Below are 22,492 nucleotides of genomic sequence, written 5' to 3' on the forward strand. Positions count from 1 at the left end.
GCTGACATATTACAAAGGAATGGAAATAATGGTTAAATCCGTAATATTTCGTGGTCCGATTGACCAAATAACTTCTTTCAATTAAATAATTTTTATGTAAGGTATTTGAGATAAAAATGCCAATGTCATGAGGGGGATTCGAACCCACGACCTTCGGCTAAATACGCCGCTGCTCAACCGCTATCGTGACTTCGTTCCACTCGGACACCAACCTCCCATCTCAACCTGCCTTTCGAATTTTCCCTCCTTTTTGCCATTTTTCAAATATCGTGTAGTCAGGATTCGATTCTCGGCGACAAATGCTATGGTCACGGAGAGTTTTAGTGAAGATATACTTCGTTTTACTTATTAAATCCATTATATTTGTTGGTCCGATTGACCAAATAACTTCTTTCAATTAATTAATCTTTGTGTAAGGTATTGGTTGAGGTAAAAAGTAGTAGAAGTCACGATAACTCAAATGGTAGAGCAGCGGCGTATTTAGCCAAAGGTCGTGGGTTCGAATCCCACTCGTGACACTGACTTTTTTATCTCATCCAATACTTTACATAAAGATTAATTAATTGAAATAATGGTTAAAATTTAAAAACAAACTCACAAACAACTGTTCTTTCATTTTGCTGTCCCTACATAGAAATTATATAATACAAATTTTTACTAGTGTCCATTGTATTGAATTTAGCTGTATGTATTGCATTGTATTGCATAGCTTGTAAGCTTTCGTCCAGGTAGTGCTGTTTACCAGAAACCTCTACCGAACTACTTCCTGGTGGTAAGCATTCCTCTTAAAACGAAAAGCAGTGCCGGCCTGTTCGGAAGTAATTAGGTTGAAGAGCCTCTTCACTCGGGGTGATGAATCGACCCATACAATCGTCGGGAGTACGCCGGGAGATTCCGACAAAAATTTTAGTCCTTTGAGGTTCTCACCGTGCTGAGCTGGTCAGGCTGATCCGCCCGACGGAAGGGGGAAGAAACTCGTCTTGATCCTTAGGGTTTAGGACGTTTTCCTCACTGTTAACTTGTGAGAAGAGCACCATTCTCTCATAATGGCAATGAAAAATGGCAAAAAGGAGGGAAAATAAAAAAAAGTGGGGTTGAGATGGGAAGTTGGTGTCTGAGTGGATCGAGGTCACGATAGCTCAAGTGGTAGAGCAGCAGCGTATCTTGCCGAAGGTCGTGGGTTCGAATCCCGCCCGTGCCATTGACTTTTTTATCTCAATTAAAAACCTTAATTAATTGTAAGATATTAATTGGTCAAGCGGACCACGAAACTAGTGGATTTAATTAATTCTTTCATAAGTAGAATTGCATTTTAAAACAAAGTATGATAAGGCCAGGCGCAAGGTGCGGGCGTCCTTACGTCGACCTAATTTCACCGTCTTCAGTGTGTCTGTCAGAATTCATATAAAGCATAAACCAACCCAGCGAGTATACCACCATATTATACAAGTATACAACCAAAATTATCTCTAACAACCGTACTAAAAAACATAAAAATAAAAAAGGGATATAATGTTTCCATTTAATTTAAGACAGACTAACGGGAGTTTAATTAACTATCCGTAAATTCATTGCAAATATTGTTTTACTGTGAGCCTATTCCATTAAAATTATTATGTTTATCCTTCCGTAGAACCCTGGAGAAGACTTAAAAAAGCCGAAAGCTTGGAAAAAAAAGATAAGACTATTTCATTTTGGTCTACACACCTGAAACCAATCATTAATTTTTAATCAACCCTGGTCAATAATTCTCTGTGTGAGACTAACGATAGTTTTGATTAGACAATCCTTAGTATTTATTTTTGTTCTCATTTTTAGTTGTTTCTAATAGTGAATTGTAAATAATTATTTTATATACAAAAGATTTTGAGAAGTCATTTCAAGCCCTTTAAACGCTCGTTGGTGAAGAATAGCTAGCAATTAGGCCGGTTTTAATTAAACACCTCTAAGAAGAGAATATCTACCCTACAGCTTTTGACTCTTAATATTGGTATAATACTAGGCTTTTAATTATTATTTCGCTAAAACGTCCCGGATCGGTCAGGCGGTGCCATTTTAATAAAGGTGGTACTATTTGATTCATAGCACAGCTTTCCACGGTCTTAGAGGGGCGGGGTCGAATTTGTACAATTCGTTGTAATGAGAAAAGAAGCTGTCAACAGGAGAAATGGGATTGTAAAGAGACACAAATGAAAACGTCGCCCGAAAAGAGGCCCGCTGTTTTATCAAGGGAGTGATTTTTGATTGATTAGAAAGTTATGAAGATAAATGGTGAATTTCATCTATCTCATGCCTCTCCTGTGTTTAGCAGTACATTTTTCTGTTTATTTAGCAAATATTAATGTCAGGTACGTTTTATTTATATTACGGCTAGGCTAGTCAAATGTAATTGTTAATTAAAACAATTAAACAATTCGTTTACAGCTAAAAACCGAATCTACATTTTGTTGAGAGAATCCGTAATAGTAAGGAAACAAAGAACTATGCTTCTCTAATGAAATGGTGCAGTTAAAAAATGTGGGTAAATACCTAGGAATCTTTGATAAAAGTTAAGCTGGACCCTCACTTGCAGCATAATATAATAAGAAGTAAAATATCGCTAATGACCTCAAAAAGAACCCTAGGCAAATCTTGGGGATTAAAAACGAAAATGGCTAATTGGCTATACAGGGCAGTAATAAGACCCAAAATTACCTATGGATCTTTAATCTGGTGGACCAAAACTCAACAGAAAGTAGTTACCCAAACACTAGGCAGCATACGAATATTAGCAAACCAATGTATAACAGGGTCAATGAGGACAACCCAAACAAATGTACTAGAATCTCTGCTAAACTTCCCTCCACTGGAAAAATTCATACAAGGGGAAGGTAGGAAAAGTTTATTTAGGCTTCAAAAACAATCAAATTGGATGGGAACAAAACGATTTCGAGACATAACCATATTTAATAAAATCAGACGCCCACTGTTAGCAATGGAGATTTAATTCTTTACAACATACTAATAAAATCCCAACAGACTATAAAGGAGAGAAAGAACTCAGGAGTGCGTCAGATACATGGTATACATACGGCTCCAAAACAAACGAAGAAACCCGATCGAGTGCTTTACAGCCTATGATATCTTAGGTGCCTAAACAAAAAGGAATTTTTTGTAACAAGAAAGCCGTCACATGGTCTACAGAGGAACTTCAAGGCCATATACAGCCCTCGAACCTAGACTTAGGAAAACAGAAACAAATACAGAATCTTACATCACAGGATGGATCCAAATAAAACAAATGGGGAAGTGGATAAACTCTAGCGGCGCTAGATAGCGTAAACTTATGCTAAAACAACCCTCCCAAGACTGGTAAACTCCCTCACTGGTGCAGTTGGAGAGGGCCAGTCTCAGAGGAGTGATAGGACTATTAACCGGTCACTGGCATCTGAGATAACATCTTAAACATAACATTTTTATAAATAACGATGATCCCATTTGCAGATTACGTAATGAGGAGGAAGAAACAGCAACACATATCATCTTCTAATGCGAAACAACGGCTCACTGAAGACTTATCCTAGCATATAGAAAAAAACCTAGGGAATGAAATTTTAGCAGCAGCTGTCAATGACCTAATACTTCTTAGAAAAAGGACTGAGTCGATTACATTGAACTAGGGAACCAGGAAGGTACAATAAGCCAGAAGGCTGCAGTGCCTGTGGAGCACAAAACCCCCTTCCTAGTATAGCCATCATCATCATCAAAGAAACGATTGGTACTGCCAGAAGATTTGAGGTGAAGAAGACGTGCTTTTTCTCACCTTACTCAGAACAGGCCAAATGTGGTTGACACACAGACTCTTTTTGTAGTGATGCTACCCGATATGAGAAGAGCACGAAACACAATACAACAGAAATGAGCTTATGATTGGGAAAATATATCTATAAAAAATGCAGAAATGTCAAGTGCAAATTATTATTTGCAGAACCTGTGCAATGCCGTGGGTTATGGAGTTAATTAACTTTCGCAGTATTTATTTTGACTTGGGCGGAAGGATATTAAATGAATGTTTTAATAGCGGCGGGATTTTGGAAAAGGTCCCTCCGGGCTGGGCTTAGCATGATTACAAAACGTCTTCCGTCGCACTGGGCTTTCGTTATTTACAATATAATCTCATTTAAGTATATAACAAAACACCAGGAATGGGTTTAGGAATTTAGATTAAATTTGGTAATTTGACTGATGGATAGTGAATTAATGACGTCAATTGTAAAGAAAAGTAGATCGATATATATTTGGAAATATATTTTAGGTCAAGATACACATTTTACCTTTATCATAGATTTTTTTTTCAATTAAAAATCTTACCTTTTCAATGACGCAAACCAAGTTAATCGTTCCTCCCAACACGACGTGGTATTCGGTAGCCCCGACTATAAACGCCTCTGGGACGACTATGTCCAAATTGACAAAATGGGACATGATGCCTGCTCCGGTCGCCACCTGAAATCAAAATTAAAACATTTAAAGTCATGAAATTTCACGCAACTATATTTTACAAGTAATTATTCTTTTTATGCAAGGACTTGGTCGAGATGAAAAAGTAAGCGTCACGAGCGGGATTCGAACCCACGACCTTCGGCTCAATACGCCGCTCCTCTAAAATGACTTAGATCCATTTGGACTCCAACTCCCCATCTCAATCTCCAACCTTTCGCGTTTGACCTCTTTTTGCCATTTTTCTAAACAAAAGGATTGATAGTTTTTTTTTCAGTTGTTGACATAAACAGTTTGAAAAAATCCAACCAAAGTTGTATTTAAAAAAATCAATTTGGTGCTGGATTTTTCAGAATAACTCGGGAAGGTTGTATTAGGTTATCTTGCACGTAGATCATTACAGACCGAAGATATTCTCCCCTTTTTATCTCAATGTCTCTCGCCATTTCCTCGACTTTTACTCTTCTTTCTTTCCCATTTTCTTTTTTCTCACAAATGAAGGGTGTTGCAGATATAATTCCAATTATTTTTGGGTGACAGTACACCCTATTGGAAGAAGAAGAAGAAGAACAAAAATAACTTTTTTCTGGGACTGGTGTCCCCTAAGAATAATTTACATGAAATAAATAAAGGAAGTTCCTTCTATGAAGTTAAAAGTAAAATAAAGATAGAAATCTTGGCACAATGTATACCAGTAAGGCAAGCCAGAAGAGAAAATTACGAGAATATTAAACAAAAATAAGAAATGTTAACGTGAGGTCTCTGCTTGGAGGGAGAGGAGCTGATTATACAGGTGGGATTTAAAGGAGGAAAAGAAGGCAGCGTGACGAATAGAAAGGGGAATGGAGTTCCAGAGTTTAGGGGTTCGGATCAGGAAGGATCTTTCGAAGGTATCGGCTGTATATTGCGGAAGGATAAGGTCCATTGTGGACGAGCGGGTCTTACGAGTGAGATGTGAGGACTTGAATTGGAGGGATTGGATGATGTAAGGAGGACGACGAGTGTGGATGGACTGGAAAAGAAAGCAACCTAGGAAGTACTGTGCACGGAAGGAGGGGAATAGCCAGGAAAGTTGGGACCACCCTAGATCTCCGTGGGATGACGTACACAAATCTTACGCAACAATTCATAATACTTCAATCGCGCGTTCTCCCCCTCCGAGAGTCCACCGTATGCCAAACAGCTATAATCGAAGAAGGGAAGTATAAGGGAAGATACAAGGAGTTTGCGGGTGGAGAAAGGTAAGACAAGCCAGGACCGACGAAACAGGCTGAGGGAGGCAATGGAATGGCGGGAAATGTGAGAATGCCAGGAAAGGTTTTGGTCAAAAACTACTCCTAGATTTTTAACCGAAGAGCAGAAGGGGATGGGATGGTTATTTACCATGAGAGGTGGGATGTTGGGGAGGGTATTGAGGAGTTGCCTGGACCCGATAATTATGGCGGTGGATTTGGACGGATTGAGGACTAGGGAATTTTTATGGGCCCATTCGTTGATGGAGTTTAGGTCTTTTTGGATCTATGGAGAGAGAGATCTATGGATGAATGGAGAATGGCCGAGTGAAGATCGGAAGGGTGGAAGGATATGTATATGTATTTGCAACAAATTCCTCCCATAGATACTATCCCTCTCTTCATTCCTTGACAATTTACGATTTTTTGTTAGTTTTTCCAAAGAAACTTACCTCACCAGAGTGATAAACTATCTTCATCGGAAATAATTTTCAAACAAGAACCTTAATAAATGCTCGACTACCACCAATTTTTATTTTTTGTACAATCTGGTATGCCCTTATTTAAGGATTTAATTCTAGATATTGCCAAACTTTACGAAAAGTTTACATTTAATAAGCTTTCAAACGGTAAAAGACTCTCTACTACTTATATTATATACTTAGAAACTAATAAACTTAACTTAGTACCGGTTATATATTTTATATCTATGATGTGCAAGTCAAATTCTGTATTGATCTAACATAATTATTGGAGTATAACATCGTTCCATGATAGCATAAATATGTATCTTTTTAAAATTCCCAATCGAGTGCGTGTAAACATTCAGAAAGAGCAGCGCCATGAATAAGCCATAGAGCGCCGCAGAAATCGGGCTTAAAAACATCACGTCTAATGCTGCTGAGATGAATTAAGTCGTTTTCGGGTCACATGCATTTTAATGTTGCGCATGCAATGGGTGACGAATCGTGCTCGGAATAAAACATAAGAACACCGCGTCAGTAGTGGGAGGGGGATGTTCTAAAATTGGATCTGTCACAATGGGATATTTATGCCTTTTCTAATTTCACCCAACCTCCGGAACGCAAACCGGGTTGCGCTGGCCAGGAAATTAGGCGGTTTTCCATTTTCGGCAGCGAGAAAATCCGTTTTCCCACTTCTCTTTTTATTTCAGATTTCCTTTGGCACTGGGATGGGAGGATTTACGAATATCTTTCGTAATGAAAGTATTTGGAATTAAAAGGTTTTTGGTGTTCAAATTGCTATTTCCCCGCGCCAACCATAACATATACCACCTTAGTTGGTATATGTTTTATGGGAGAAAATTAGACTCATACACGGGAAATTAATTCATTTAGTCAAAAATCAACGTATTTTTCGTTTCTAAATGAATCATTCAACAAAATTTGTTGTTTTGTTTTGTTCATTCAAAATCACACGCAACAAACCATTTCTACTTGCTTAATTTTTGCATGTTTTCACATAAATTTAAACATTTTAACGAAACAGTTTGTAACGAAGTTTGTAAACAGTAAATTCAAACAGAAACAGAAGCAGTTAGATTGCATTAATTTAATGAATTACACATTTTTTTATTTTTTAAATCATATACGAATTTTCAAAAATATAATAGTTAGCTTTTAACATTTTGGACAACAGATAGGAATATTAAATGGTGCGATTTTTCTGACTGGTCTGCGAGCCACTTGCAATTGGGTTATACCGAACATCCTGGTCTGCCTATTCTCGCTGTGTTGGTCTGTCTGTCTGGTTTGGAGATTTTCATCAATATTGGATCTTTCCCGGCAATCAAAATAAATTCCCATGTGAAACTCGCCTGACGGATAAACACAGATAGGAAGGAAATGATGATGATCGGTAACGACCAAATTACGTATAGATAGCTTGTCCCGAGAACAGATATCAAAACGTCAGGATGTTGTTCGACATATTGAACGATATTTGGAGATACTTCAGTTATCATTTACTTCAAATGTTCACAACTTTATTGTATAAAGACCCCGTATCTCATAAAATATGATTTCTACCTTCTCATCCATTCATAAAAAAGAAGGACATTTTGAATGTTCAAGATTTTTGCTTTGTTAATGTTCAATTTTGTTAATATTGAAAATGAACGTCATCGACTTCGGAATTTTTTTTTTACCTAGTAAGTCATTTTATTCTGAGATACATGAAACCACGGATAATCGATTTAATAATACAGAATCGATACAGAATCAACAAGTTAAGGTAAGTAACAAATTAGACGTGTATAATATGTGCTGTTGACAACCTTAAAACAAGGAAAAGGAGAGGGAGAGAGAGAGAGAGAGAGGGAGAGAGAGAGAGAGAGAGAGAGAAAACTTTCTTTAAAAGCCAACATCCCATATTTGAATAATGTCTCCAGAATACCTCTCAATCCAGGAGGACAGTTTTTGTCGTACTTAAGATTAAAATGTACGAAACGCCCTAATAAGGGAAAAACTAAAAGAAATAGTCCAATGTTTTCTATTTTTTGAGCGAAAAGTCAACAGTACTTAAATAAATCAGATTAAGCCTGGAGAGAGCTGTAGCAGGCGGATTAGAACGCTACATTGCCCGGCTTGCCTCGGGGGCAAACTCTCCACAACTTTTACTGGATGTTCTAAACCGCGTCCTAAACTTGACTTGTGTAGTCAGTTGTAGGTTCGAAGGAGATCAAATCCCCATTTATTTTTTACAAACCTTTTTGCGAGAGAGAGAGAGAGAGAGAGAGAGAGAGAGAGAGAGAGAGAGAGAGAGAGAGTGTGAATGTACAGCTTCATTTTGCTTTCACATTGCATCGCTGCTCTTTAATCTAAATAAACTGAAGATGAATAAAGATATTTGTAATTTATTCTTATTCTTTTAATTTTAATTAAATCAACCGACATATTCTTGTTAGTTGGATAAGATAAAATAGAAAATACAAACTAAACACAAACAAACGTTAATCCTCGTTTTTAATAACAGATTTACATAAGAATGTATACTTACGTACAGTAATAATAATTCAATTAATTAAGGTTTTTAATTGAGATAAAAAAGTAAGTGTCACGAGCGAGATTCGAACCCACGACCTTCGGCTTGATACGCCGCTACTGGTGGATATCAAGCTGAAGGTCGTGGGTTCGAAACTCGCTCGTGCCACTGACTTTTGAATCTGAACTAAAAACCTTAATAAATTGAATGATATTAATTGGGCAATCGGACAACGAAAACTAGTGAAAATAATAATAAAGTGGGAAGTTTATGGGCCGACAAATAGCTGAGGTCAACGTTTGACCCTCTGCATGTTTTCCTTCTTTTTCTTTGCTTTCGCGCATATAACTTACGTACGTTACTCATTTTGTAAACAAACACCTTTTCTCGTCTTTTCTGTTATTTAATCATGATGTATTCTATTTAACCATAGAAAGATATCATTTGAACTAGAATTTCGCAATATTATTGTAAGAATGCGTCATCGAGGTCACTGGCAAGTGGATATCGCAGAGGCAGTTGGCGTTTCTAGTGACGTGAGATACCAAAAAATATTCGATACGATATTGAAAGGTATTGAAAGAAATCGAAGAAGATTTTGAAGAAAAGTATTGACAGAAACTAACGAGTACTTACTCATATGAGGAGTTTTTCGTTTATTCATAAATGATCAACTTACTATTGTGGACTTTTGTTAAAATACGCTCATGCGTTAAACTAATCAAGAAATTGCAGTTTTTTCAGTTTTAAGTATTTTTTCATACAGTGGGTACGTAGGTAAGAACAAGGAAAAGCTGCCAACACATTTCAACATAATTTATATTTCAATTTTATCGTTATCGAATTTTGAGAAAATTGATCCACGGGTGTTTGGTTTTCAAATGTTTGAAAAGATAAGTCGTATTGCCACTTATTCCTCAGAGTTTACAAGATGCCGGTGATTCAGTATAACAAATTATAAGTAGCTAGGTGGATAAAATGGTATGTTGCTTGCTTAGTTAGGAAGTTATTAGCTGGTTAGGTATGTACATTGATTACCAGGATGGGATGCTGGTACTTGCATTTATATTTGATTTGTAACCAGACCTATTGTTAAGTCAGTTAGGTTAGTAAGGTTAGTAGATAGAAAACAACTTTGCTCTTAAGGGTTGAGTGTGTTCATTGATAAAAATATCTTTCCTATTGTCTTAATTGTTTACCATTATCCCCTGAGGAGCTAATTCGTTAAAATACCGATTTTTACTGTAATGAGAGATAATTGAAATTGAAGCAGCCCCGTTTTGCCTCCTTCCATTTGGGATCTTGTCCTTTAGAGACAAGAGAGATCTCCCGGCGGGATTATGTCACTTCTCAATCAGGGGGAAAGACGTCTACAGTAATCGGGCGATCATTATCCCAATTTTCCTCCAATCTACTCGACTAATGGGCGGCTAATTTTACAGTTATGCTTATCTCACTTTTAGAAAAGATTAACCCGATAGTAGTAGCCTCTGGTGAACTACATCTGCACACTCTACGACATTTTAATTATAAACATTTTAAGACTTTTAAAGGACATATTTTATTAAAGAAATCATTATGTGCAATGTTCCCATCTTTCCTTCTTTCTTGCCTAAAATTATATTGTTTTTCCCCCTACTTCAACTTTCTTTAAATTATGCTCTAATATTTTTATCATATTTAAAAATTCTAAATTTTATATTTAGCTGTTAAATAGAATTACATTTTAAAAATATGTAATGATTAGTAGTTTCTTTGTTTCATAGTTTAGAGAATTTTATGACTAATTTTATTAAACTGTAATTTACTAACATGAAAATCTATAAACTTTATCGTTTTAAAATTGCTCTTTCAACTTATATGCATCAGCTACTCAACTCTATTACATATTTCAAGTAATTAATCTTTTTACGTAAGATTTTGATTGAAATGAAAAAGTTAGTGTCACGAGCGGGATTCGAATCCTCGACCTTCGACTCAATACGCCACTGCTCTAACCACTTGAGCTATCGTGACTTCGATCCACTCGGACCCTAACTTCCCATCTATACCTACCTTTCGAATTTTCCCTTTTTTGACATTTTTCAAATATCTTGTAATCAGGATTCGATTCTCGGCGCCATACGAAGTGGCCAGGGAGAGCTGTTAGTGAAGTTTTACTTCATTTTACAGCTTAAACTCATAATATTTAGTGTTCTATTGACCAAATTATTTCTTTAAATTAATTAATCTTTTTACGTTTAGGTTGAGATGGGAGTTGGTATTCGAGTGGATTGAGGTCACGATAGCTCAAGTGGTTAGAGCAACGGCGTATTGAGCCGAAGGTCGCGTGTTCGAATCCCGCTAGTGACACTAATTTTTTTCATTTCAACTAAAACCTTACGTAAAAGGAATTATTAATTGAAAGAAGTAATTTGGTCTGTAGTCTAGCAAATATAATGAATTCATTACACATTTAATTAATAATGAATTATTTTACACAATGGCTATTTACAATATCATGAATATTATGTTTTCGCAATATAATTAAATTGTGAATGTTTGATTTAACTAAGATTGTCAAATATAGTTCTAACAAATGTATCATCGATGTGGTTACATGTTTGTCCATCTTTTGGACCATGCAAAGATACCGGAAGTATCCTTATTTTATAACAACAGCAGAAAACGTCCAGCATTGTCTTTTATTATCATGTAAGAATTTGTCTAGCCGAGTGTATCAGATAAGGGCCAGATAAGCCCTGGGGACGGAGCCGAGCTGAGGGCTATCCTGTCCACTCGGAAATAATCTATCCTGCGTCGCCCAGACAAACAAACCGTTTATCACCCCTCAACTGTGCTCGCAGTTTATTCCACTTTTGGAGGGGTGGAACCCTCCTGAAATTGGCACCGGGTACAAATATTTATTTTCGGATTATCTCAGGGTAGGCCGAATATGGGGGAAATTGTTAATATGATTTTTTAAACAATTAAGTTTTTAAATATTTGAACACGACAACAGCACTAGTACATAATAAATTCATTGCAAAAGATAGAAAAAAGTATATTCAGCAAAAAATATATGAAAACCTTTCATGCAAACAAATCAAATGTAAACGAATTCGAATAACTTTCAATAAAGAAAAAATCTGTTCTTTGTCAAGAATTTCCATATCTAAATATTTTTAGTTCGAAAACAGTAGTTCTGTTCTACCAGTGCTATTGAAGTTGTAAAAAAAGATTTAACGAACTAACTATGTCACGTTACACGACATACATGGCTCATTAACAGCTAAACAAATTAAGATAATTAAATTTAATAGTATCCCTCGTCTTCTCACGTGACTTTACATTATACATGGGTTGCATATGAAGTGACAGTTAAAGTGATTATTTGTAAAAATACTAGAGAAAAATGAGTAAAGGTGAATGATGGAGTTGATAGTACTGTAGAGTAGATATCTATCTACCTAATTATAATTACAGAGCGACTTTAAATGGTATCCTAAATGTACAAATTGATAAGTAAATAAAATACAGATTTATCAGACACCTGCACCCTTAATAATGGTCTCCTAGGAAGTATATTGAACGATGGAAAGATAGGTAGAACAATTTTACAGTTATTTATAAATAGGCATATGAATACACAAATTGGTTTGTAGTTAGTTTGACAGATAATAAATATCAATTATTATGATCGAGGGAGAAGGAAATATACAAACGGTTAAACAGGTAGTTAACAATGGATAATAATTAGTATGGGGATGAATATAACTAAGTTTTTAATGCATGTGTACATACAAAGACAAAAACTCAGACAATAGGATTTTTTTGTTTATTTCTTACTATATGCACTTATTTTTTTATCGTTTTATTAATCACAAGAAATGTATTGTAATGTAAAGCAAATTAAACAAAATTACAAATTCATGAGTTTTCATGAAAAATCTTTCATTAATGTGATTTAAAAGTAAGTTCACCAGAACACTGTAAAATCGTTTAGTGATAGATTAAAATTTAACGAACAGTTTTTTCTACCGCTAAATGATTTTACAGTGTTCTGGTGAATTTTGTCTCAAATCGTCGTGATTAAATAAATTTTAATGAAACTCATAAATTTGGTTTAAATTAAAGCAAGGACGATAAACAGGCATACAGTTTGAAATTATAAACAATATTCGAGTGTCTGGTTTTTTTTCTTTTGGAATATATTAAGATAAGTAGACTTTGACACAAATAAGTACAAACATAGAAAAAGAATGAGAGAGGAGAGCTAGGGAGAAGGAAAGAGAGAGAATGAAGAGATAAAGAGAGAAATGGGGAGGCAAAGCCAGAAAGAGAGAGAGAGAGAGAGAGAGAGAGAGTGAGAGATAGAGAGAGAGGATGAGAGAGAGAGAGAGAGAGAGAGAGAGAGAGAGAGACAGAGGATAGAGAAGAGATATAAAAAAAGATAAAGAGAGAATAGGAGAATAGAGATAGTAGAAGAAAGGTATAAAGAAGAAGAAAAAGATCCCATATAGAATTAGTAGAGAGGGAGAAAGATAATAGAAAAAAAAGGAGAAATTGTGTGTGAATGGTGTGAAATAGTTTGTTGATATGAAAAAGAAAGGTGAAAGTACGTGATACGTGTTTATTATAAGTTGTTAAATGGCTGTTATAAGACAAATTGGTCTCTTAAGTATTAATCATAGCGATAGCAGAAAAAAATGTTTAATAAATGATTTGGAGGACTTTTTGTGTCGGTCGTTCTCTCAAAGACTTGTTAACTTTTAAGCTTGCCATAAAGTGAATGTCCAGAAATCCGTGGGAAGTCTGTTTTTAAAGGGTTTCATTTTAAAGCTTTTCATTTTAAAGGTCACCTCTTTGCATGGACGTAAAAAATTATTAACCCTTTTGAGCTTTTTACTATAGCAATACTTTCCATTACTCGAGTTAATATTTCCCGTTAGAAAATAATTAAAAACGAGGTTAAATTATTTCAGTTGATTTTTTAAGCTCTAAATAATAAACATGTTATGTTGAACCGGCACAGGGCCACTTACTGGGACTGTCTTCGCTTTCGGGTCTTTTGTTTGATTTATTCAAACGCGTTTCGGCATTGCTCCTCTTCAGTGAGGAACTATTTTTTTTTCTTTCAAATGACGAAGTTCACCGTCTCGCATACTAAAACTTATCTCTACTGCAACATCATTATAGTTATATTAGTCGCTAAATTGTAAAATAAACGTAATTAGTAAGTAGTTAAAGTTTTCGAAATTAACATATCTAAAACAAATAGTTAAACGTGGAATCGCAAAGCGATATTTAATCAGGTTAAACGTACTTACGGCTTTTACGTCTCCGGGCTTGCTATTTGTTCAGATGGCCATTTGAAAATGCTGAGAAGTGGAATTATGTTCATTAATTCATTGTTAATTCCCCCTCGGATAATCGGAGTTTTCCCGGTAAATACTTTTAAGCTTCAATCGCACTTTTGTCGATTATTCGAAACGGTTAAATCCGTCGAGCGCTCAACAAAAGTTTATAAATAATGATACTTAATTTTTGCTTTCAAAAGTTTTTTAGCTTCAACAATGAAAGATTAGCGTTTTAATTTCGTCCCGTCTACAAATAAGCTTTGAATCCATTTATTTAGATAGAGGTAATTTAAACAAAAGGAATTTGTATTCGCGTGACTTTGCCCTATTTCAGGGTACAAAGTAGGGAATAATAAAGAAACAAAACTTTTATTTAAGATTTCATCATTATGACCAGACCCAGCTTTTAATAATAGATCAAACAAATTGCTGTAAATTTGGCTAAAGGCGTGAAAAGGTTAAAGATGTAAAAGAAATTGAAGATTTACCCTATATAAAGTCACTGTTAATCATTACAAATCGAGTCGTATAAATTTTTAATTAGTCCTTCGTGGTAGATGTGAAAATAATAAAAAACATGAGGTTCAAATATTTATTAAAAATCGACATGACCACGTCCCTACCCGTAGTGACAACCGACGTATCCAATGACATATAAAGCCATACAACTTGACAGACATTTCCTCACTGAAGATGGCGCAAGGCCAAAAAGTTTTTAAACAACTTTAAAAATTTGCGAGTGTAGACGGACCCAAACGAAGAACCCAAACGTGCATTTTGATCTCGTTTTCCCAATACGCAGGTTTTGAGACTATAAAAGGTCTTTAAAATCCTATTACTTCGGTATAAGAAACTTAAAAGACAGAACTTTACATATGACTGGTTTAAATGCATGTGCTATTATGAACGAAATCAGTTTTGAACGCAAAAATCGAACTTACTTTGTACAAGTTACAAAGTACAAGTTTGTACTTTGTACGCGTGGTAGACATTTTTTCCCTCCTTCTTCCTTTGAGATGGGACAGTACTGTTCTGGGGCCTTTCTTGACGTAAGCCAAGCTTTCGATCGAGCTTGGAACCCGGGCCTGATGTTCATGCTCAAGGGCATCCTTCCATCCACCTACTATCTCGTACTGCGCAGTTACCACACTGACCGATTCTTCCAAGTCATCGAAGGCCATTCCCTTTTTGCATATTTTCGTATCCATGCTGGTGTTCTTCAGGGTAGCGTTCTTGCCCCTACACTATACCAGGTGGTCACAGCTGGCATGCCATTTCATCCCGAAACCAGCACATTCACATTTGCAGACGATACACCAATTCTCTCTAATAACTCCGACCTTGTCATTTCCACTCGAAACCTCCAACAACACCTCATACTATTGTACTAGAGTCTTGGTGTAAAAAGAAGGATAAAATTTAACACAGACAAATCGACCCACATTACCTTCACTCTCCGTAAAAAGATCCGGCCCTGTTTTCTTAAATAATATTCCCCTCCAAACTGCGGACAAGGTGCATTACCTCGGACTGTACATGGGCAAACGTCTGACATGAAATCCTCACACAAGACTGAAACGTCAGGAGGTTATGACACGATATAGAGTTCTTGCGCTATTTCTTGACAAACGTTCTAATTTACCTCTTAAAAATAAAAGGCTACAACACCTTAGTTAAGCCGATATGGACTTACGAACAGGAAGTGTGGGGTTCAGTCAAACATTCCAACATCCATCGCATTCAAACTGCACAGTCTTTAATACTGCGAAAAATACTAGATGCTTCATTTTATTTACCGAACCTAACTACATATACAGATTTCCATAGTCACGTTTCGATTTGAATGTATCGCCATGCCCCTCCACACACATCTGACAGTGAAAGGAGTAGGGGCTAAAAAATGGCTATTTTTTTCAGTCAAAAAAACAATTCCCTTTCAGTCCTCCTAGGGTTAAGAGCTGTTTATTTGTAATTAAGAAAATTTGGTGTGCACACAATTGAAGTGAGTAAATTAAAAAAAAAAATATTTTGACGTCAAAAACTAAAAATAATAATTTTTTTTTGCGTTATGAACTATGCATATTAGCCATGTGACAATTCGTATATGTGTGTTCAAATTTGGGGGGGGGTTATTGTGAAAAAAGGGCCAGGGGCAACGGTGGGAATCGAACCCACGACCGCGGCGTGAGAGTCTCTCATGCGAACCACTCGGCTACCGCGGTCCGCGGTAAAAATAATAATTGTATTTTAATTTAAAAAAGGGTTGTAACAAAAAATATATTTTTATAAAGAAAACTAAAAGAGATAACATTTGATTTTAAAAGTTATGTTAAAATATTAATTGTATTTTCTAATTGGTGGTCAAAAATTAATAATAATAACAATAATACCAATTTCCTTTACTTTTACTTTTCTTTATAAAACGAGATTTTGAAATAGGTTTTATTATAGAATAAAAGATTCTTTAAATTAAAAATAATAATTAATAAAAGAAATTGTAATCTTTTTTGAAAATAAATTTAATAAAAGATTTAAATTGAATTAATATTTTGGTCTCGTATTTATTTTGGTTTAAATTGAATATTGGAATTTTGTATATCAAAAAAAGTTGCCTGATCATTAAATTAAATTAATGTAGTCAGGTCCGATCATAAGAAAACCCCTGGGAACTTGTTTTCGATTCTCCGAATTCAGGGTTGGGCCCAAAACAGAAGAGACACGCTTACACGTATACCTTTCGTTCAAGATGAAATCCGTTCCCGTTATTGTAAATTTCATAAAAACCTCCTAACTAACGTAAACCAGCACACCAGAACCCCGCATCCCGACGAATCCCCTCACACTGTCTCCGCCGACTGAAGAGACCGCGAGATGTCCTAGGAAGTGATGGTTATGACAGTGACAGTGATAATGACACACGTATTAATGAAATAGACAATATTATAATAACATTGGAATAATACCAATGGGTATTTTCTCCACTCTTGTTTTAATTTTGCATATATTACCTTGCTCACTGTTACTTCATCCGTACTTGAAATAGTTGTAATTTACTACAAATTATTTAAAAAAACCCTGTACTATACTATACGTCTACTCATTTCGAACCGACTCATAACTAGGGAAACCACCCAATCAAAATACCTCAGACGAAATGCCAAAGGTCCTTACTACGTCAGTACTCGCTATCTACAAATAGGTTAACAACTTCCCACATCATTTATCCCCAAAGGTTCTACACCCTCTCGCTTCATCCTAACTCTACTGCTCACAACTTTTTCCCTAAATATGCAGTCCTAAGGGATGATGGCTTCGAGACCTCCTCGCTCCGAAATGCCTCATTCTGAGGGACAGCATAAGCTGTGTTGTTACAAGTGTCTTCCGAGTTCAATGTTGGCCATGGTGTCAATGTTGTGACTAGGTGATATTAACTGTTATATAAACGTTTGTAATAAGTTCACTAATTTCGTGGTCCGTTTGATCAATTAATATATTACAATTAATTAAGGTTTTTAGTTGAGATAAAAAAGTCAATGTCACGAGCGGGATTCGAACCCACGATCTTCGGCTAGATACGCCGCTGCTCTAACACTTGAGCAAACGTGACCTTGATCCACCCGGACACCAACTTCCCATCTCAACCCCACCTTATGAGTTTTCCCTCCTTTTTGCCATTTTTCAAATGTCGTGTAATCGGATTGGATTCTCGACGACAAATGAAATGGCCACGGAGAGCTTTAGTGAAGTATACCTCATTTTAAATAATTAAATTCACTAATTTCGTGGTCCGTTTGACCAATTAATATATTAAAATTAATTAAGGTTTTTAGTAGAGATAAAAAAGTCAATGGCACGAGCGGGATTCGAACCCACGATCTTCGGCTAGATACGCCGCTGCTCTACCACTTGAGCAATCGTGACCTCAATCCACTCGGACACAAACTTCCCATCTCAACCCCACCTTTTGAATTTTCCCTCCTTTTTGCCATTTTTCAGAAAAGGAGAGAAAATTCAAAAGGTGGGGTTGAGATGGGAAGTTGGTGTCCGAGTGGATCGAGGTCACGATTGCTCAAGTGGTAGAGCAGGGGCGTAGCCGAAGATCGTGGGTTCGAATCCCGCTCGAACCATTGACTTTTTTATCTCAACTAAAAACCTTAATTAATTGTTTGTAATAAGTGTTATTATGAGAAGGATACAAAAGAAAAAAGCTTAGTCTGTGTTTTCTTAGGTAAAAATTTGTCCTGTATATTTTGCCATTTCAATAACCTTTACTACTTACTTAGGAATTTTATCTCTTCCTAGATGACTACATTAAGTATAACAAAACAATGGAGCGATACCTCACGTTTATGGGGAGTATTCAATTCACCTATTCAAGGTGGGTAAAAAATATTTTTGGTAAAACTCAACAGATTTTCGGCAGATCCTATAAGAGAGTTTTTATTACGTGAAATGAAATGTGGAGGCGAGGGTAATATCCTTTGGTGGGTAAACTAAATTGGGAGTGCTCTGGTTCCCTCAAAGGGCAGTCATTACCCAGGGCAGATGTCGCCTTGGTCTTTCATGTCACTTCAAAGCCTTGTACACTGGACCCGGGGTCACCGGAAGGGAAAAAAAATTGTCTGACATCACTTTCCACTGGACTGCGTTTATTTTTATCCATTTCTTTCCGATTAATCTTTTTCAATCAATTTTCCCTTTGGGGAGGATTTAGAGAAGTCCAGTGAAAAGGATTTTCGCTCGCTCGTTATTACCACTTGTGGGAAATGTTTGCCATAAAATACATTCGGCTTAATCGCATTTTTCATTCCTTCAATAAAGCCAGTACACTATTAAAGTCGATAAAAGTGATTTGTAGAGTTTTTATATGAATAATAATATTTTTTTAATGTGTATTCAAAACTTTGTTCCTTCCAACCCTTTTTACTTTTTATTTTGCCAATAACCGTCTTTTAACAATGATTTGTATCGTAGGAAATGATTGATGGTTGCTGAAAGACATCTATCTTTACATTTTTATGTTTTGATTATTTTTAATATAAAAAATCGCGTTTACAACAAGGTAAATGAGTAACTAGCAATAATTACTAATTACACAATGAAATATTACTAATAACACAATGAAATTAATTTGTTTCTAAAAAAACGCAATGGGACTTTAAACTAGCTTAAAAGGGAAAGTTATTTACACCTCTTTGAAATAAAAAAATAAATGTACAACTTATTAAATATTATTCCTTGAATCTTATCAACAATTGTTCAAAATAAATGCTAGGTTCTAGACAATAAGTAGATAAAAATGTGTATTCAATGGAAAAACTACTGGTTTTTAGTATATTGAGATAGATGAATTAAATCTGTAAAGTGTTAAAAAAACAAGTGAGTACAATGTTCTTTATAAATGTATCATTAAAAACATTTTAAATGTTTTAACTTTTAATTGTAATATACTAATAATAATATGTAGTCTCCTTCTTATTTGACCCAAAATCATTAAATCTTAAAAGTCTAATTCCAGTATTTGACTTTGAAAATTTAATTCCTACTCATCAATCTTTCCATTCTACTCGTCAGGTTCAGAGTAGTCGAAGACGCTATCCTTGGCTATAGAAAACAAACAATATTGCTCAACCGTATTTCTGGAAAAAACGGAGGCACAAGACCAAGTGTCTAGCCTGGCCTCCTTAACGACTTAAATCTTTTACTCTCTTTTATCTACCATCTCATAATGAAGTCCTTCCTGGCACTGATTTTTCACCCATCACGCCAATAAAACCTGGCGTTTCATAAGGAGCTATCCGCCCAATCCTTTACACAATCTAACTGCAGACATACCAACACACGAAAACACACAACCTATGAGGACAACACAGCAATCCATCAACACACTCAGTCACCACACGGAAGCAATCCAACGACATCTGAACCTCAATACCGTCTGGTACACTCAGTGATTTACGTTCAAACCTCAGAACTGCCCACCAGTGACATAAACAACAAAGTTGTTTGAAATTTGGATTGATGAGATAGAATTATGGGATGTTTCCTTTCATATGAAATCGGAGCTTTTGACAAACGACCGCCCACCCTAAAAACATCCGGGGTATCCACGAAAGAGTTCAGGGTTCTCAATGATGGTGAGTTCAATGTATTTCTAGTTAACTCTTCCAGAAGTTGGGGATATTTCACTATACGTTGTTCCAATTTTGAAAAGCGATGAAGCGCCCCTTGTTTTCACTCACCTAGTAGGACTGGTTCCTGTTTGAAGGGTAACTTCATAATGTAGCGCTCAATTTCGTTCCTCCAATGGCTTCGAGTAAAGAGATTCTTACCCTCGATGTCATCAGGATCAATTTGGGGAATGGAGGGTACTTATTCGATATTCGAAAATTTTGAGCGACCTCTTAAATTTTGAGATTCGAGACTAGGGCCTTGGGAACGAAGAACGTGTGAGTTTTAAGCGAAGGTAATTCTGTTATTTTTCCTTTCAAAACGATGCCGAAAATTGTTTCCAGAACCGTCGGGAAGCCGTTTGAGAGATTGAAAAAGGATTCCGTCTATATATCGCCAAATAAATCGGCACCAAGTAAAAAATCGACAGGTCCAGGTTCTCCAAAGTTTGGATTAGCCAAGCTGTATCCACTAAGTCTCTGTCGCATGACACCAGGTAATCGACAGGAGGGTATGTGGTCTCTGATTTGATCAATTATGTTTGCGGAAGTTTGCAATCTCGTAGAATCTTGTGTATTTTGGATCAAAGTGCACAACATGGAATAGTCTCCCCCAGATATTGACCTATCTCCCATCCCGACCAACTTGTGCGGATAACGTCGAGTGGGAAGTGACAACCTTTCGCGCATTCTACGGTCACAAAGGACCGCTGGGACCCACAATCGACTTTTTTGTCCTAAAAACGAGGTAATACCACCATCCAACCAAATACCTTGTGCTTTAATGAGATGTGGGAACCCATATACGTGATTAATTCGTTAAGAACTTAACAAAAATTGCAGATTATTGAGACACCTAGTAAGACCTAAATCAATACTAAAAACAACATAATAACCGTCTACAAAATTCAAATGATCCATAAATATCATAAAATCCATTTGTGAAAGTGCTTGTACAAACACGCCTCCTAAATTTGAACTTTAAAATATCCCTCCACCCTTCTTCATTATTATTCACGTCCCTATCTTATAATATTCCGCGCCGTCTAGTACGACGATGTCCTCATGTCCTGTATCTTAAGCCTTTCAACTAAATAAAGGAACGTTTCAGTACTGGTTCGTTTCTCTTTACGCTCCTTAAGTCTTCCTGGACTTGCCGATCTGTCGGATTTATGTTTAACTATACTATTAATTCAACGTAAATTTATTTTATACAGTAGGAATAAATAAAATTAAATTAAAAAAGAAAAAATAACGAAGTGGGTGCCTAATGTTGAAAAAAAATTGATATCCTTACATAGAACAGTTTGCCATAAATTATAAGACAAAGTGCTTGTTTTTTGTTGTATTTGTGTAAGCATTTCGCAACTTGTTAGCAGAAGTAGAATCTAAATAGCAGGTACAAGGTACAAAAGCCTCCTTTTTTGAGGATGGATCAAATGTTCTATTTAAGAAGGTAGTTCCTACTCACAGTGAGTTTTTTTCAACAATCCGGATTTCAAGCTTATAGCTCATCATCAGATTAAAGGAGTTCACAATCACGTCTCTCGGCATGGATTGCAAGATCTTTAGCCTGCCGATTGCAGTCTTACAATTCATGTCGAGAGACGCGGTTGTAGAACTCCTTTAACCTGATGATGAGCTATAAGCTCGAAATCTGGTTCGTTGAAAACAACTTACTGTAAATAGGAATTATCGTTTAAAAAAAATTGAACTACACTCACTCCAACATTTGTAATTTCTGTGGATTAAATGGTGTTTTATCTATAGGGATCCAAATTCTCCATACCAGTAACTAGACATATCGCACAATTCAATAGGTAAAAAGAAATGATTTTATGGAGTTCTTATTGACGTCAGTTTTCATTCTACCTTGAACATACTAGTTTTTATAACCTATTATTTTTTCCGAAAAGATAACATTATGTACATCAAAATTATGCTGTAATTATAGCTATAATCATTTGTTATAGCTCCTTATTCTGCTAGTCAGTCTGACAAGTTAATTTTTCCATCATCTTACCGAATAAATTTTCCCATTTCCTCTCAAAATATTGTACTATTACTCATCAACACTCAAAATCTTTACTCTTTTAAAAGGAAATTTGTCTTAAATCAAGCTACTAGGTTTAAGACTGAACTTAACATTTAGTCTTAAAATAAAGTTGATTCACTACTTTCGTGGTCCGCTTGACCAATACATAATACATGATAATTAATTAAGGTTTTTAGTTGAGATAAAAAAAGTTAATGGCACGAGAAGGATTCG

At 35.8% G+C, this 22,492-nt stretch overlaps 1 protein-coding gene across 3 annotated transcripts in view; it reads right to left on the bottom strand.

The window, feature by feature from the left end:
- The window catches only part of LOC106662312 (neural cell adhesion molecule 1-like), a 489,063-nt gene that overhangs the window by 76,954 nt on the left and 389,617 nt on the right, over positions 1–22,492 (bottom strand). For all 3 annotated transcript variants that reach the window (XM_014386331.2, XM_014386329.2, XM_024225418.1), the window contains one exon: positions 4,351–4,485. In XM_014386331.2, the coding sequence (XP_014241817.1) occupies positions 4,351–4,485 (135 nt within the window). The remainder of the gene's footprint in view (positions 1–4,350; positions 4,486–22,492) is intronic.

The sequence above is a fragment of the Cimex lectularius genome, unplaced genomic scaffold, assembly GCF_000648675.2.
Source record: "Cimex lectularius strain Harlan isolate CLEC.00 unplaced genomic scaffold, Clec_2.1 scaffold51, whole genome shotgun sequence".
In the NCBI taxonomy this organism is placed as follows: Eukaryota; Metazoa; Arthropoda; class Insecta; order Hemiptera; family Cimicidae; genus Cimex; species Cimex lectularius.